Raw genomic sequence first — 17135 nt, forward strand, 5'->3', positions numbered from 1 at the left:
ACTGTGACTGCCTACGGGCCTATCCAGCTCTGCGAAGTGAGGCGTTGAATGGGAAAAGCACAAAAAAATAAAAATAAAGAGATTCAGATGCATGCACTGAGAGGGTTTGTGCTGATACATATTTATTCTCACGTTACATAGAGTATACACATGGTCACCTTCATGTTGAGCTTTGGTAGCGTAGCTTGTGGTTGTCGGACATGGTGGACAAAGCGCTGCATGCATGACGTTTGCATCAGCGGACAGTAGCCCTTCATTATAAGCAATCACATGTACAGTGAATAGACTGTACATAACAAAGGCACACTTTTGTGCAAAGGCAGTGATACGCTGTATTTATTGTTCTCCTCAGTGTAACAACCACACTTCCTCACTGGCAGGCGGAACCCCAAATCTCATATGGCTGTATACATTTTATTTATTTATTTTTCTTTAAATCAATATTTTTCCCCCTTTTCTATTTAAGTACAGTACATTAAGCCAACACGAAGGAACGCATGGGATCAGACTTGCTGACTAGCTGTCTCTCAGGTTCGTCCACAACCAAATTCATACACATAGTCTTGACAGAGCTGGCTTTGTCCATTGGGATGCGCCAAAACATCTTGGTTTACTGAAAAATTAACATTCAGAAATAACCAAGACGTATGTCTCAATATGTGTTCCATTAAAAAAAGTTTTCCTCAATTTTGTGTTAGTTTTGCATTGCAATGAAGTGATGCTCACCTGCATGCTAATTTTTCAAACATAACCACATGCCAGCGAGGATATACAAGTCAAACATCTTTTAACAGGGTGAACATTTCAAATGTACCTTGATCATGAATACATCAACATTTTCGACATAAAGTGCAAATCTGGCACAGACCTATAAGGAGGCTTATACAGTACACACAAAAAAGATCTCAATCTAATGTAAAATTCATTCAAAAGGAAAAAAAATATTTCATAATGTTCCCAGCTTCTTCGATTAAAACCATCGACTATCATTGTGGGATATCAAAACAGTGCATAAAAAAAAAACGTCCCCATATTTCAACATTTTCCAACATGTTATGATTTTTTTTTATTCAAGATCTGGCAATCAAACATCTGTATGAGATATGAATATTCACTTATTGAACAAATATAATTCAGTACCGAGGAATATTGTGAGGAATGTACCGTATCTGTGTGACTGAAGCGTTCTAAGAATGAGAAAAGCATGTCGATTACAGATTATGGAGAATTTCAGAGGCATTCAGTGTGAAAAAGGAAAAATTAGATATAGACTAAGAACAGAATGTCTCAGATGTGCTTAGTGGAAATACACAGCTCCTTTTAGTCTCCATGATGCTACATTCTACTTTAGTCATGTTCCTTTTTTACGGCCCGGTTTAATAATAGGAGGAAAAAGTCCCCAAGTAAATGTTTTTTTCCCAGATTTTCTTTTCCAGAATTCCAAATGTGACTACAGAAAGCTGTCCTCTACCTCGGGCGTCGCCGACAAGCCCAGCAGAGCGTCTCTCTCGCTGGTCCCTTCCATCCGGTCCTCCTCTGGGAGCGTAGCGGTTGTGTCCTGAGACACCGAGTCCGTCTCGACCTCCAGCGCTACGGAGCTGAGACGGAGACAAAGTGACACAGTTACGTCTTGCTGCCATTCTGTTTGTCATGTCATGCCACTTTTGTTGCTTATTGCACTTCAAGCATTATGTCTAAAGCTTTTGTCTCAAGAGATCACAAACTCCTTCGAATGTCTATTTCACCCTCTCATGCACCCTGTAACCTGGTAACATGATAAACTGTCCACTGTAGTAACCGCTGTCCCTGAAAGGGTTAAATCTGAAACAAAACTATTTTGACATTGAAGTAAGACATAGTTTACAATAATAAAAAAAATCACATATTGGCTCTTTGTCTTCGGAATAAAATTAACCCAGTGCTTCCTTACCTTTATTCAGCCATATTTTCAAGTCAAGTCAAGTCAACTTTATTGTCAAATGTGCTTGATATGCAACATACAGCACAGATGAAATTTCTATCCTCTCAACCGCAGGAGAGAGAGGAGCCGCTGCGGATGCCCGCGTCACCATCAATTTTGGCAACGCTGTAGATGTTTATTCAATTGAATAATTACTCCCTGTCAATTTTTACCAAGATAGCCTATTCATTGATATTTCTATCATCACTTGAAGACCGCAGTGATGACCGCGATGATTTCAGCCCACATTGGGATTTCCTTCATTGTGACCGGGAAAGCAATGGGGAGCCCTCGCATTTTCGTGGTTCAGCATTCGTGAATTTAAGTGAGGGTGGAACGACACGTCTTTGTTCACTGAAAAACTCACCTAATTATGTTCAGGCCAGCGTAATATAATACAATTACTTTGGCACCATATTGATGCATCTTGGTGTCAAGGAACTATGTTGAAAAAGGTTAAAACAAAGGTAGTGGTTTGCCGCCATCTTGTGTCACCTTAGCACCAGGGAACTTTGTTGAAGTGAGTTGAGGAGTTTCATTTAGACAAAACTAGGGCTTCATTGCCATTGTATTACTCTATAAGCAGTTAAACACCCTTTTAGGGGTAGTGTCAATTACTTTTCACAATTTGTAGAATGGCGGAGAAACACTATATACTGTACGTTGTGTATGTGTGTGTGTGTGTATATATATATATATATATATATATATATATATATAGACACACATATATATATATACACATGTATATATATATACCGTGTTGCGTCACTTTGTCATTAGAAATTGATTGTGATGTGTTTTGTTAAGAGCAAACTGAATTGGAAATCAGAAGTCATGGACAAGGTGGCAGGCTTCAATGACTGATTAGCACGTCCAACGACTGCTGAGCACGTCTGCCTCACAGTCCAGAGGTCCAGGGTTGGAATCTGGGCTCTGGCCTTCCTAAGTAGGGGTTTGCATGTTCTCCTTGTGGTTGCATGTGTTTTCTTTGGGTACTCCGGTTTCCTCCTTCATTCCAAAAACATGCAAGGTAGGTTGATGGAATGCTCAAATTTGTCCGTAGGGTGTGACTGTGAGTGTGATTGGTTGTTCGTCTCTGTGTGCCCTGCGATTGGCTGGCAACCAGTTCAGGGTATACACTGCCTACAGCCCGAAGACAGCTGGGATAGGCTCAAGCACGACCGTTGTGAGGATAAGCGGCTTGGATAATGTGTAATATGGATGGATGAAGTCATGGACATGTGGGTGATCTGCCAATATTTAAACTGACCACTATTTTCAATGTATAAAGAGAAGTAAATTTGGTGGGGGAAAAAACCCCTCAGGGGGTTATAAAACCTAAAAGAGTCAAAATAATTTGTGCACAGATCGTCTGCCTAAATGGATACAAATAATAAATTTAGCAAAAAACATAAAGTGGGTAAACTCTTAGGGCACATAAAGGGATACGATGGGACAGTAGTGGCCCCCTTGAGTTTGACAACTTTCCTCTGTTCTGTTTAGGTTTTTATCCAGTCACATAATATACTTAAATTGTTTTTGGGGATTTTTTTGTTTTTTTTTGTGGAGGACTCTATGGAAGTAAATCTGTGCCGTCAGTTGGAATTCAAATTCATTCATTCATTCATTCATTTTCCGTACCGCTTGATCCTCACGAGGGTCGCGGGGGGTGCTGGAGCCTATCCCAGCTGTCTCCGGGCAGTAGGCGGGGGACACCCTGAATCGGTTGCCAGCCAATCACAGGGCACACAGAGACGAACAACCATCCGCGCTCACACTCACACCTAGGGACAATTTAGAGTGTTCAATCAGCCTGCCACGCATGTTTTTGGAATGTGGGAGGAAACCGGAGCACCCGGAGAAAACCCACGCAGGCCCGGGGAGAACATGCAAACTCCACACAGGGAGGCCGGAGCTGGAATCGAACCCGGTACCTCTGCACTGTGAAGCCGACATGCTAACCACTGGACTACCGGGCCGCCGTAATACAAATTTTGCATCAAAATTCCTTGCACTGATTTTTTTTCAGCATTGAAATTCAACATTCAAGTGGGGAAAAAAAACAATCTAAAAAAGAAAAAAGAATCAGTAAAAAAAATCTCGAAATCAGTTAAAAAAAAAAAGTGCTACAAAAAAATTCACCTGCACTTACATGGGACAGGTGAAATGAACCAATCTCTTTTTTCATCAATGGACACTTACAGCTTCTTGTTTACTTTCAAACTTAGCTTGTGGCCAATGTGCGCACATTTTGAGCATGATGTCTCCATTTTTTTTTGGAGCTGAATTAATTCTTTCTTTTTGGAGCTGAATGAATATTTTGACACTACATTTTTTTTCTATTGAATATTTTTTCACTTGAATGTTTTCAATGCTGAAAAACATTCGGTGTTAGGAATTTTGATACCAAAAAAAAAAAAAAATCTATGTTAGAAATTCGAATTCAAACTCCGATGGCACAAATTTACTTCCATCGACCTCCACCAACAGGGGGATTAGAGACCTAAAACCTAGAGCGTAGTTCTCATATTTCGTGTTTCCAAATGTTAGATGTCTTCCCTCTAGTCACTTGATTGACAGTCTGTTCAAACATTGTACTTTATTTCATGAGCGTGATAAAGTGGCGACATGAATAAGGCTAAGTAAGTGTAAAAATTCAAAATTAGATTTGTGAGACAGCTCAATGATTTGTGGATTATGTCATGGTTTTACATTACCCCACAAACTCCACTTTTGACTGACATTTCTCTTCAGGGTTAATCTAATCAATAGGACCCCCTAAAAAGCTGAATAATTTATTTGGCCACCAAAGCCAATTTCCATGTTCATCTATGTGATAAAAGTGACGTTCAACAAACACAATTCTTCTCTTGTCTTAGCCTCACATCTGGATGTGTGGGTATAGGATTGTAAGAAACAGAAACGCAGCATTTGGTGCACATGTGCAGGCAGCATCTTAAAGCCTTTAGTCAGCTACCTCGCGGGGCTTCCCGACTCCATGTCAGTGAACGCATCCTCCGGCTTGGGGTCCGGGATTGGTATGATGTAGTCGTTGTACGAGGGCACGACTTCCTCCGAGGGAGCCGGGCTTGAGTGCTGACCGCCAGCTTCCGGGGGGTAGGAGAGGGAGACGGGGAAGGGGGTGGCGAACGTCGAGTTGGCTTCAGGCAAGTGGGAGGCGAGGCGTGGCTTTGTGCGGGCTACAGCTGGGTGGTCACTCTTCAGGAAGTTGTCACTGACTTGGCTGTATCTCTGTTGAAAAGACACCAGTGATTGATTAGCTCCATAAGGCGATGGTGTATTCACTGGCCGTTAGCATGGATACGCTTTTACTGCACATACTGTTGTATTCAAGGAACGCGCTTTGTGCATTAAATCAATATCCTTCACATTATGATTCACGTTCAAAGTGATGAAGCCACAGATATGTTAACATTATTGCTGTTATAGCTTCGGAGATATGTTCACGCCACTCGTTTGGTCGAATTTTGTCAAGTTGTCGTAGCGAATGCATGAAAGACTTAAAGTGTTTTGTCAATTAACAACTGTCGTTGAAGTCGATAAATAAACTGGCTTTCAAATTAATTAATCTTTCATTGGTCCTTATTTTAATGTATAAGACTAAAACATTAATTATTGCGCCGCTTGCATTTGTTAAAAAAAAAAAAAGGACCTTAAAAAAGGGACAAGTACCAGTACAGTCTTTCCCCTCACTATCAGGACAATTTTCACATCACGGTTTGATAACTGCATGTTACTTTGCACTAATTGATAACTGCATGCCACTGCACATCCATCATAGTACTGTACTGGACCATTGATCACTTTATCTCTGCTCAACGACTCTGAACATTGTCACACAGCTGGCATTGTGTGACAATGTTGTGTACCCTTTCATGACGTAAAGTATTTCTATACTTAGATGTCATGTCCGTGTTTGTCATAGTTGCTTGTTATTTCAATACTAGTGTAGCCTACACTACTGCCGACAAAAAAATCCTTGTGGGTTTTACATACGTGACCAATAAAGATGATTCTGATTCTGATTTAGTGAGAAAATTCGACGTGTTGATGTCGAGCCCAACACCAGTAGTACAACAGTCGTTGCGTGCAGATGTCAACGAGTGCAGTTTTTGCTAATTGGTAGCAGTAAGTTGTCTTACCGGTAGTTGTGCACAGAAATGCCATATACCGTAGTGCAGCAAGCTGTTTGAGCCTTACGTCAATGTCCTTGAGATCCAGCTGAAAGGCACACTAGTTTATTGTATTGTATTATTTATGTATTGTATTGTGCCTTGCCATAATAACCATTTTTGACCTACTTGTATGCAATTCAACCTTACTTAAACTATGGAAAGCCATCTGAGCATTTATTGATATTGAACAAGTACCTGTACACTTTGTCTGCCCGCTAGTAGGACTAATTTAGTGCTGTAGTATAGTCTTACGAGTAATTTTTTTCCACTCCTGCCCTCTACAGCCATACAAGAGTTTAGCACATCAGTTCTCTGCACGCTACAAGTGACACACTTACAAACACGAAGCAAAGCGAAATGTGTAATGAAATACCTTTTTATAGCTTTCAGTCAGCAAGCTGCCCATCCTGTGAACGAGGGCGGAGAACTCGGGTCTCTTCTCAAACTTCTCTTCCCAGCACTTTTTCATGATCTCATAGCTGCGATGTAAACAAACCATTATGTGTTTTTTCTCCTTGTTCTAAATTTGGTGTAGAGACCGAGGCAACAGTGAAACTTACACTTCATCACAGGCCTGTGCAGGTTTGGCCATCCTGTAGCCTCTCTTCAGGGCGCTGTAGAACATCTCATTCATAGGCAGGTCAGGGTATGGGGTTCCCCCTGCGGAGAGAGTGTGAAAATTGCTGAAGAAATGACCTGAATAATCTCACCCTCCCCCTGACACCCCCCCCCCTCCAAAAAAAACCCCAACAACAATTTAAAGAATATCAAGACTAGTGTTAATATCTTTTCATTTCATTGAATTGAAGCAAGTGATGGGGATTGCCAAGTCACAAGGGCTCAACTCAGTTCATTTGTAATGCCTCAGGGGGCTTTGATCGTCACGTGCTATAAACTCATCGGTAAACTGTCTCATTTATTTAGCACTCATTTCCATAAGCCGTGCGAGAAGCTTCTTTTCAAAAAAGTAAATATAAATAAGATGACCATATCCAATGCAAGTGGGTGCTAATTTTAAAGTCTAACCAATAGGATCATCTGACTGTGGAAAAAAAATGACAGCCGCACTTGGCCTCATTGCTCTCCATTTAGGATCGCATACAGTACCTGAACGTTTGATAATGTTTATCGTATGCCTGACATTCCATTCTATGTGTTGATAAGAGATGATTATTTTGAAATAGATACAGTATATAGATACTTTTGGTAGTTTTTGCAGAAGTAGAGCTTCTTAGCATCATAATGAGAGCAATTTCTATTACAATATTAAGAATGAATACCACTGTAAACTACAATACCAATAATAAACATGACAGAATATTCCAGTCGCTTGAGAGGGCAGATTTTTAAAACAACTTTTGTATTGGCTCATGTTGCAGTGAGTGGTGATTTGATTTCTGTGACAAAATAGCAATTGATTCTAATGTTACTTGGTAAGAGTGCTATGATTTACGATGACAAATGGCAGTCTGATAACATACCGGTACTGTGTTGTGCCTTCTGCAGGGGATGAATGTAATTAATAAAGTCACTTGTAATCTATTTACAGCGACTTTTTCATACAGCAATCATCTCAATAGTAATCACAGACATGTTTCAAGGTAACCGTGGCAGCAATAAAAATACTCTCCTCTTTGCTCTTCAAATGACCCATTATTATCTCTCGATGGGAAAATGGGACAAACTTGAGCAGACCAGTGCTGTTCAGCATTTACAGTACAAGTGACTCCCTTCTTTAGCTGACATAAATCCCCCTCATGATTGATTGAGTGTGAAGAATGTGTCTTTGGACTTACCCAGCGTGAAAATCTCCCAGAGAAGAATTCCGTAGGACCACACATCGCTCAAGGTTGTGTACAGATTTTGGAAAATGCTTTCTGGTGCCATCCACTTGAGGGGCAGGAAGGTCTAAATAGATTCAAATAAAAAAATCGATAAAATAGTGTTGCAAAATTGAATTTTTAAAAGTGAGAAGTCATTTAAGGGCCCTGTACTGTGTTGTTAAGTAACAATTTGTTTGGATGGTGATCCAAGGACACTTTATTTCAAAACAAGCCAAAAGCAGTTCGCAAGCACATACTGTAAGCTTTACTGATAATACACTGACTGAAGATGTTATTTGACCCCCACTGCACATAATAGTCACAATGTCTCTTTATGATTTCAGATTTTATTTACACTTGTAATATGTAACAAATACATGTATAGTGCATCATTGTGGTAATTAAGGTTGTTGAAGCGATTTGTTAGAGAGTCTTAGAGACCACTCAATACAACTGAGGTGTAGAGAAGAACATCGATGAAGGCACAACCACTCATTCTTTCTAGAACATGGTCGAGAAAAAAAAAATATATATATATACATATATACATATACTGTATGTACCAAAAGTTGTAAAAATATCACGGTTAAGGGTAAAGTATGAGCGTTAATGGAGACTTCTTTCTTCTTACTTTTTTCTTTTCTGAATGATATAAAAATGATTTCTTAGATATAAACACACTAGCTGGTTCGCCGCCCTCCGGGCGGCTCATCAGCTAGTTCCTGCGGAAGGCTGGTAAGGTGGTGGTTCGCCGCCCTCCGGGCGGCTCATTAGCTAGTTCCTGCGGAAGGCTGGTAAGGTGGGCCTTCGGCCCACAAAAGTGTTGTTGCTTGGTTCAACTTTTTGTTCATCTTCATTGCTTATCGCGAAAATAAAGAGATGTTTAGCTCTACAAAATAACTAACAATTTTATTGCAATGCTTGTGGGTAGACAACATTTTTTCGCTAAGATGCCCGCGCGATCGTAGTGAGCCACTGCCTGAGCGGCGCAGTGGCGGCGCAGTGGCGGCGCGCAGCGGCGCGGTGAAGTAGGTACGTTTTGAAAAGGGACAGACGGAAGGACAGACCGCGTGCGGGACGATGCGCAATATATATATAGAAGATAACGGGGTAGGACTAGAAAAGTTTTTTACTTCTTCCTACTCCCTTGAACGTAATAACTGTGTTGAATGAAGACTGATTTATTTCTTTTTACTTTTTTTATCTAACTTATTTTCTGTCAAATTATTACTGTATATGTTTTATGTTCAATAAACAAACTCAATAAACAATACACTATATATATATATATATATATATATATATATATATATATATATATATATATATATATATATATATATATATATATATATATATATATATATATATATATATATATATATATATGTGAAAGCAATTGACAGCAACCACAAAAAACAGTCAAGGGTACAGCAATATTTGTTCGTCTGTCTATTTCTCGTACTCACGCTGCCTTTTGAAATGTAGTTGGAGTCATGCATGATGTCTCTGGCCAGTCCAAAGTCACAGATCTTCACCAGTTTGCCCTCACAGATCAACACATTCCTGGCGGCGAGGTCACGATGAACACACTGCATGGGTAGAATGCCACCCCCGCCAGCCGGAAAAGAAACAAGAAATCAGAACGAATCAATGCTAGCAACATTTATCTGCTATTTCAATGCAATGTCCTACATTCTTGGAGGCCAGGAACTCCATGCCCTTTGCCACTTGGAAGCTGAAACCCAGCAGGTCATCATAGGTGAGTGTGGACGAGTCACTGATGACCAGGTCCAGTCTTCCGCCAACTAGACCAGATGAGATCGATCACAGGAGAAGGTGAACGGATAAACATGACCAAGAGTGAAGGACCCTCATGGAGCAAGTGCAGCAGTCCTGTTCCTCAATGTGTCAATATTGAATATCAGAGCATTTTAGTAGTGTCTGAGAGCAATTCATAGTGCTTGTGTGTGTGTGTGTGTGTGTGTGTGTGTGTGTGTGTGTGTGTGTGTGTGTGTGTGTGTGTGTGTGTGAGTGTGTGTAATTATTTCAGTGGTGCATATGAGCTAAAACATTTTCAGTCGTGCTTTGTTGTTTTTTGTGAGAGTGTTTCAATCGTACACATGAGCAGAAAAAAAATCCATTGTGCATGTGAGAGTATTTCAGGAGTGTATGGGTGAGAGCATTTCAGTATTGTGCATATGATAATGTTTCAGTGGTGTATGTGAGCTAATAAAAATTTTGTTGGATGGATGAGGGAGAGTGTTTTATTTGTGGTTGTGAGAGTGCTTCAGTTGTGAAAAAAGCGTTTCAGCATGCGTGTGAAAGGTAATCCCTTATAGCAAGGTTATTAAATATGGGTTAAAATTTTAAAAAATCATGACAAAAAGTGAAAAAAATCATTTTCATTAACGAAATACAATATAAAGGAGAGAACTCAAAGCAACTATAATGAAAGTGAAAATGTCCTTTGTTTTCATCTCTGTCAATTAATACATTTTCAGGGTTTATTTGAATTGTACTTATTCGGTATTACTGTACAGAAGAGAAAAGGTTGTTTGGAAATTGTAGTTTACTTTACTCTATTACACAATAATTAGCGACCTTTCTTGATGTTGTACTCTAAAGATATTCCATTTATAATTTTGAAAAAATAAAAATTAAAACTAATAAACCTGCTCTAAAAACAAATTGAAAGGAACAGAATTTAAAAAAAAAACAAAAGCCAAAATGAACTAAAAACGTAACTCATGAAAAACACCAAACCATGAGAACCCTGCTTCAAACGCGAGTCCTTGACAGGTGCAGGCCTCCATTTGTCTTAAGATGCCACGTGTTCGGCTGCACCGCACGTGGCATGAAGCAGCGAAAAGGAATTTGTGTAAAAATAAGACAGAAGACCACACGTGTCCCCAGTCAGACCTTGTTCCTGGTAAAGGTCCTGCTGGTAGGTGGACTCATACGGGGACGGCTGGATGTCGGCGTACTTGATGGAGTCCATCTGCTCCTGCATGGGGACATAGATGGAGGGCTCGTCTTTGCTCATGTCCATGTAGCCTCCGTCGCTCTCGCTTGCAAATGACACGTAGCTGCGAGGAGGCAACGACATGATGAGTGTTCCAATCCCAGTGCATGTGATGTATGACGGGAAAAATCGCTGAAAAGTTCCTTGCATACCCTTTGCCTTGACTGAGCGGACTGCTTGCCCTCGAGATCAGGTAGTCTTCATCTTGGTTCTTCTCGGCAAAATACTGCAAGAAGGTGTGCTTGTTTCTGTGCAAGTAGTCCACTAAGTCACCATAGCGACAGTATTCAGTCACCAGATACAGGGGACCTGATTGGTCGATCAAAGAGAGAAGGAAAAGATCAGATCAGATGTCCATGGACTATGGCATCAATTATTTGAATATTGTTAATAAAGTGACCTTTCCCTTTAATTTATTTGATATGTAATTGTCAACGTGCGCCGTGATTGGCTGACAACCATTTCAGGGTCTACCCCGCCTACTGCCCGAAGACAGCTGGGATAGGCTCCAGCAGCGCCCCGCGACCCGAGTCAGGATAAAGCGGTTCGGAAAATGAATGAATGAATGTTATGTAATTGTGGATGCTGTAGTTGCAAATTTTAGTCTCAGGTAGAAACTGCATTTCCAATTTGGGTCTAGCAAATCCTTTTGGACAGTCAAGCTAAATGTTTCTTGACATGTTATAAGTAATGTTAAATCAAGAAATTAAATCATCCTGGATTTAAAAGCCAGTGAAATTACCGGTACATTTTGGATCAAATATATGCATCATAAAATTAAGTCTCAATTTTCCATTAAGATTTAAGATATCCTTTATTTGTCCCACACTGGGGAAATTTACAGCCTCCAACAGCAACAATGTTGAATATTATTGTTGTTATTTTTTTATTTTTTTATTTGTTAGTTGGTGTGAAATGTGAACTCAGTTTCCACTCTTAGCTGATGTCAAAAAAGAAAAAGAAAGAATTGCGGTTCCATCAAAGAAGAGAAAAAAAAGCAGGACATAGCGAAAGGATTTGACAAGCAAGCAGTCTGGTTCACTGCTTGGTTCTTGATTCTTCACAAATTGAACTTGTTGGTCATTTTGCCTTTTTTTTGTATGTTTGTTTTTTGAATGGGAAAAGCACAAAATAAAAGTTCATCTTGTGTGCCATGAACTAACCAACTACAGTAGACCATATTTTGATTTCAAAATACCAAAGCGGTGAAGTTAATTGTGAGCAGAATGGGGGGGAAATACATGGCCAATTTCCACAAATCTAAGGGGAGATACGCCCCTCTCTGATTTCAAAAGTCGAGATGATGCTGCAGATTTTACTTCAAATTAAATTTCTGCGGAAGGTTTTCGTTCATTAAGTGCCATTTACATTTTAAATATGAGCTGTTGTTGAATTACAATTTTTTGTTTGTTTGTTTTTCGCAAGCATCTTCTGGTTTGAAGAATGTAAGACAATGGGACCGTACCAAATTAAATTCTGCAGCGGAATGGCAAAGCAAACTCCTTTAACAAAAGTATAAACTCATGGAGCATTGTATTTGTGTTTGCGTCTGTTTGCCCATTATCGCCGAGTAACGCTGCTAAAAAATTTGTGGGCCCATCCAGCATTGAATTTACCCATAGAGCTTCAACATGCCACCCACCATGTTTAGTGCAGGCTCCCAGTAAGTTGACAACATTGAGATGAGGACCCAGGTGACTCATAATCTTCAGCTCTGACATCAGGGCTTGTGTCTCACTCTTTCTGGCTGTAGCTGAATGAAGGCAGAAAATAAGTGACATTTCAGCTTCAGATTTGGGGACAGGAGAGTGAAAGCGCACACCGCTTTAGTGGCTTGTTGGCCGAAAGTCAAATTGGGCTGGCAAGCAAACTCAAGGTCGGTCGAGAGCAGCTGCTCTGCGGGGGACGACACATTGTGCGCATATTACTTTCCACTGTGCATCTTACATTTAAGCATTTTCACGGCCACTTTTGTGCAGGATTGGGAATGAGCGAGACCATATGCAGTGGCTTCGACCACCCTGCCAAAAGCTCCCGATCCGAGAGTGCGACCTGAAACACAAAGAAAGGATCGCTGCGACCAACACTCAACTTGAAATGTAGTCCATCTCATCTTGTGAGTTGAAGACAAATCTAAAGACTCTAGAATAATGTAGAGAAATTGTTGGCAAACTATAAAATGCATATTATAGGCCCACGAACATATTACATATCATTATCAGTTCATATCATGCACTAAGCAGGCACAGCATAAAAAGTACGCTGATTCTGAAATGGTGACCATGGACAATAATCGTCTTGAAAAAGTAACACAAATGCTGGAGAATCAAGCCCATGACCTCAAGCCTAAGCTATTATTATTATCCATCCACTCATTCATTTTCCGATCTGCTTTATCCTCACAAGGGGGGTGCTGGAGCCTATCCCAGCCGTCTTCGGGCAGTAGTGGGTACACCCTGAACTGGTTGCCAGCCAATCGCAGGGCACATAGACGAAAAACCATTCGCACTCGCAATCACACCTAGGGAAAATTTAGCGTGTGTTCAGTTAGCCTGTCATGCATGTTTTGGGAATGTGGGAGGAAACTAGAATACCTGGAGAAAACCCACGCAGGCTTGGGAGAACATGCAAACTCCACACAGGAAGGCCGGAGCCGGGATCGAACCAACGGCCTCTGCACTGTGAGGTCGCCCCTTTGTTGTTATTATTATTATTATTATGAGCAGTTACAGGAATATTATTATTACGTCATCAGGCGCCGACAGGTATGGCAGCCTCGGTCACACGCTCCCTAGTATTATCCCTGTTTTTGTCATTTTCGTTTGTTTTTGGCGACCCTGAGCGGCTTACTTACACGAGGGAAAAGTTGCTGCGCATTGGGGAGTCTACGCTCGGTATTTTTTCACCAGTACACGAAAATCCACAAGGTTTTTCGGAGCTAATCGCGAGCGGAGCGGCTGCGCTGTACGCAGCATGGAAACGCCGCCGAAGGGGGAAGCGAGCCGGCGTGCTCGTCAAGCTCCGGCAGCGTGGATTTCGAACCCCGCTCCCATCGATCCATCTTGCTAATCTACGATCTCTGCCAAACAAGATGGATGAACTTCTTCTCCTCACAAAGACCAACAAAACATTTGCACGTTCTGCTGCGCTCTGCTTCACTGAAACCTGGCTCAGTGACCGCCATCCAGATCCCGCGCTACATCTACCCGGCTTCCGCCTTCTCCGAGCCGACCGCGACACGGAGCTATCAGGGAAATCGAAAGGTGGTGGGATTTGCTTCTATATCAACGAAGAATGGTGCACTGATGTCACGAAGCTCGACGCACACTGCAGCCCGGACCTGGAGTCGCTGTCTTTAAACTGCAAGCCATTCTACTCGCCACGTGAGTTCACCTCCTTTTTACTAGTCGGTGTTTACATTGCGCCACAAGCTAACGCTAACACGGCGATACAAACGCTAGCCGAACAAGTAAACAAACTCGAGTTAAAATACCCAGAGTCACCCCTGATCATTTTGGGCGATTTTAATAGAGCACATCTTAACCGTGAACTTCCCAGATATAAGCAGCACATCGACTGTTTCACCAGAGAAGGCAACATTCTAGACCACTGCTATACAACAATCAAAAATGCATACCGATCGGTCGCCCGCGCAGCATTGGGTCTTTCTGACCACAATTTAATCCACTTAATACCTACATACAGACAGAAACTCAAATGTGTTAAACCGGTTGTTAAGACTGTGAAAAAATGGACAGATGAAGCAAAGCTAGCTCTACAAGAATGCTTAGACTGCACTGATTGGGGCGTCTTTGAAACTTCAACGGGCACACTGGATGAATACACAGACACTGTAACATCATACATCAGTTTCTGTGAGGACATGTGTGTACCAACGAAGTCCTTCCGCTCGTTTAACAATAACAAGCCATGGTTTACTCCCAAACTCAGGCAACTCAGGAAAGAGAAAGAGGCCGCATTTAGAAGTGGAGATCGGGCACTGTACAAACATGCCCGAAACCAATTGACGAAGGAAATTAACATCGCAAAGAGAAGCTATGCAGAGAGGCTGAAAAACCAGTTCTCTGCTAACGACTCTGCATCTGTATGGAATGGCCTGAAAGCAATCACTAACTATAGAATGCCATCCCCCCAAACAGTGAACAATAAGGGTCTTGCTGATGAACTAAACATGTTTTTCTGCCGATTTGAAAAGGACACCCCCATTTCCCACACACACCCACCTCTACCAGAAACCACTCTACCTACCCCCCCACCCTCTTTTTCTCCACTACAGATCCACGAACAGGACGTGAGACGGCTCTTCAAGCAGCAAAAGATCAAGAAAGCTCCGGGGCCCGACAAAGTGTCCCCCTCCTGCCTGAAAGTCTGCGCTGACCAGCTGGCTCCGGTCTTCACACAGATCTTCAACAGATCCCTGGAGCTGTGTGAGGTCCCATCCTGCTTCAAACAGTCTACCATCATCCCAGTTCCCAAGAAATCGGCAACATCGGAACTGAACGACTATAGGCCTGTCGCCCTGACGTCTGTGGTCATGAAGTCCTTTGAACGCCTTGTGCTGAACCACCTAAAGAACGTCACTGGACCCCTGCTGGACCCTCTCCAGTTTGCCTACCGGGCAAACAGGTCTGTGGAAGACGCAGTCAACATAGGTCTGCACTACATCCTCAAGCACCTCGACAGCACAGGGACCTACGCAAGGATTCTGTTTGTGGATTTCAGCTCTGCGTTCAACACCATCATCCCGGAACTCCTCACCCCCAAACTACTCCACCTCGGTGTGTCTCCTGCGATCTGCCAGTGGATCCTCAGCTTCCTGACGGGACGGACACAACAGGTGAGACTGGGAGCAACAACAACATCATCAATACGCACCACCAGCACTGGAGCCCCACAGGGATGTGTCCTCTCGCCACTGCTCTTCTCTCTCTACACAAACGATTGCACCTCAACAGATCCAGCTGTCAAACTCATAAAGTTCGCAGACGACACCACGGTCATCGGTCTCATCAAAGACGGCGACGAGTCTGCGTACCGCCAACAAGTGGAGCAGCTGGAGCTCTGGTGCGGCCGACACAACCTCGGGCTGAACACGCTCAAGACTGTAGAGATGATCGTGGACTTCAGGAAACATTCTTCTCCTCAGTTGCCCCTCACACTATCCAACTGCCCTGTGTCAACCGTCGAGACCTTCAAGTTCCTGGGAATCACAGTCTCCCAGGACATGAAGTGGGAAGTCAACACCATCTCCATCCTGAAAAGGGCCCGGCAGCGAATGTACTTCCTGAGGCTGCTGAGGAAGCATGGCTTGCCACAGGAGGTGCTACGACAGTTCTACACGGCAGTCATCGAATCAATCCTGTGTTCTTCCATCACGGTTTGGTTTGGGGCCGCCACAAAAAAGGACAAAATCCGACTTCAACGGACAGTTAGGACGGCAGAAAAAATCGTTGGCATCGCTCTACCCACTCTTGAGGACTTGCACACTGCAAGAATCAAGACAAGGGCACGGAAAATCCTCCTGGATCCCCCGCACCCTGCCCACCACCTTTTTCAGCCACTCCCCTCAGGCAGACGCTACAGATCTATGCGTACCAAATCCAGTAGACACTTAAACAGCTTCTTCCCTCTAGCCATTAACTCCTTAAACAGTCACTGACATAGTCACTCTTCTTGCACCACAAAATGGTATTACAAAACTACTGGTATACTCTAAAATGGTTCAATGATTTTGTTGTTTACGATGATACTAGTGCAGCGTGTTATACCGGAGACAAATTCCTTGTGTGTTCTACATACTTGGCCAATAAAGATGATTCTGATTCTGATTCTGATTCTGATTATAATTAATATTACTGTTATTTTCAAATAAAGACGACCTGTACTATTATTATGTCTCAAGTGTTCTTTACTCCTATTTTGTTTTGTGGTGGGTGGTTGTAAAAAAGTTATTGATTAATTGAAAATGACAGTGCAGCGCATTATGAAATTATTCTCATTTTAGCTACACTTACAAACGCCTTTTATTGGATTTCAACATACACTTTCATTTGAAGTCTGAACTAAATGAGTGTGAAAATGTGTGATTAGCAAATCTTGGCATCATA

General features: G+C 42.0%; 1 protein-coding gene across 1 annotated transcript in view; it reads right to left on the reverse strand.

The window, feature by feature from the left end:
• Positions 1-105: 105 nt before the first annotated feature.
• Positions 106-17135, reverse strand: part of pdgfrb (platelet-derived growth factor receptor, beta polypeptide) — a 42610-nt gene continuing 25580 nt past the window's right edge. Inside the window, exons 13-23 of the mRNA XM_052079946.1 lie at positions 12955-13059; positions 12650-12760; positions 11160-11316; positions 10905-11071; positions 9678-9790; positions 9452-9574; positions 7956-8067; positions 6720-6819; positions 6533-6638; positions 4941-5215; positions 106-1598 (exon numbers count right to left, since the gene is read on the reverse strand). Coding sequence (XP_051935906.1) covers positions 1451-1598; positions 4941-5215; positions 6533-6638; positions 6720-6819; positions 7956-8067; positions 9452-9574; positions 9678-9790; positions 10905-11071; positions 11160-11316; positions 12650-12760; positions 12955-13059 — 1517 coding nt within the window. The 3' untranslated portion in view covers positions 106-1450. The remainder of the gene's footprint in view (positions 1599-4940; positions 5216-6532; positions 6639-6719; positions 6820-7955; positions 8068-9451; positions 9575-9677; positions 9791-10904; positions 11072-11159; positions 11317-12649; positions 12761-12954; positions 13060-17135) is intronic.

The sequence above is a fragment of the Hippocampus zosterae genome, chromosome 1 (assembly GCF_025434085.1).
Source record: "Hippocampus zosterae strain Florida chromosome 1, ASM2543408v3, whole genome shotgun sequence".
In the NCBI taxonomy this organism is placed as follows: domain Eukaryota; kingdom Metazoa; phylum Chordata; class Actinopteri; order Syngnathiformes; family Syngnathidae; genus Hippocampus; species Hippocampus zosterae.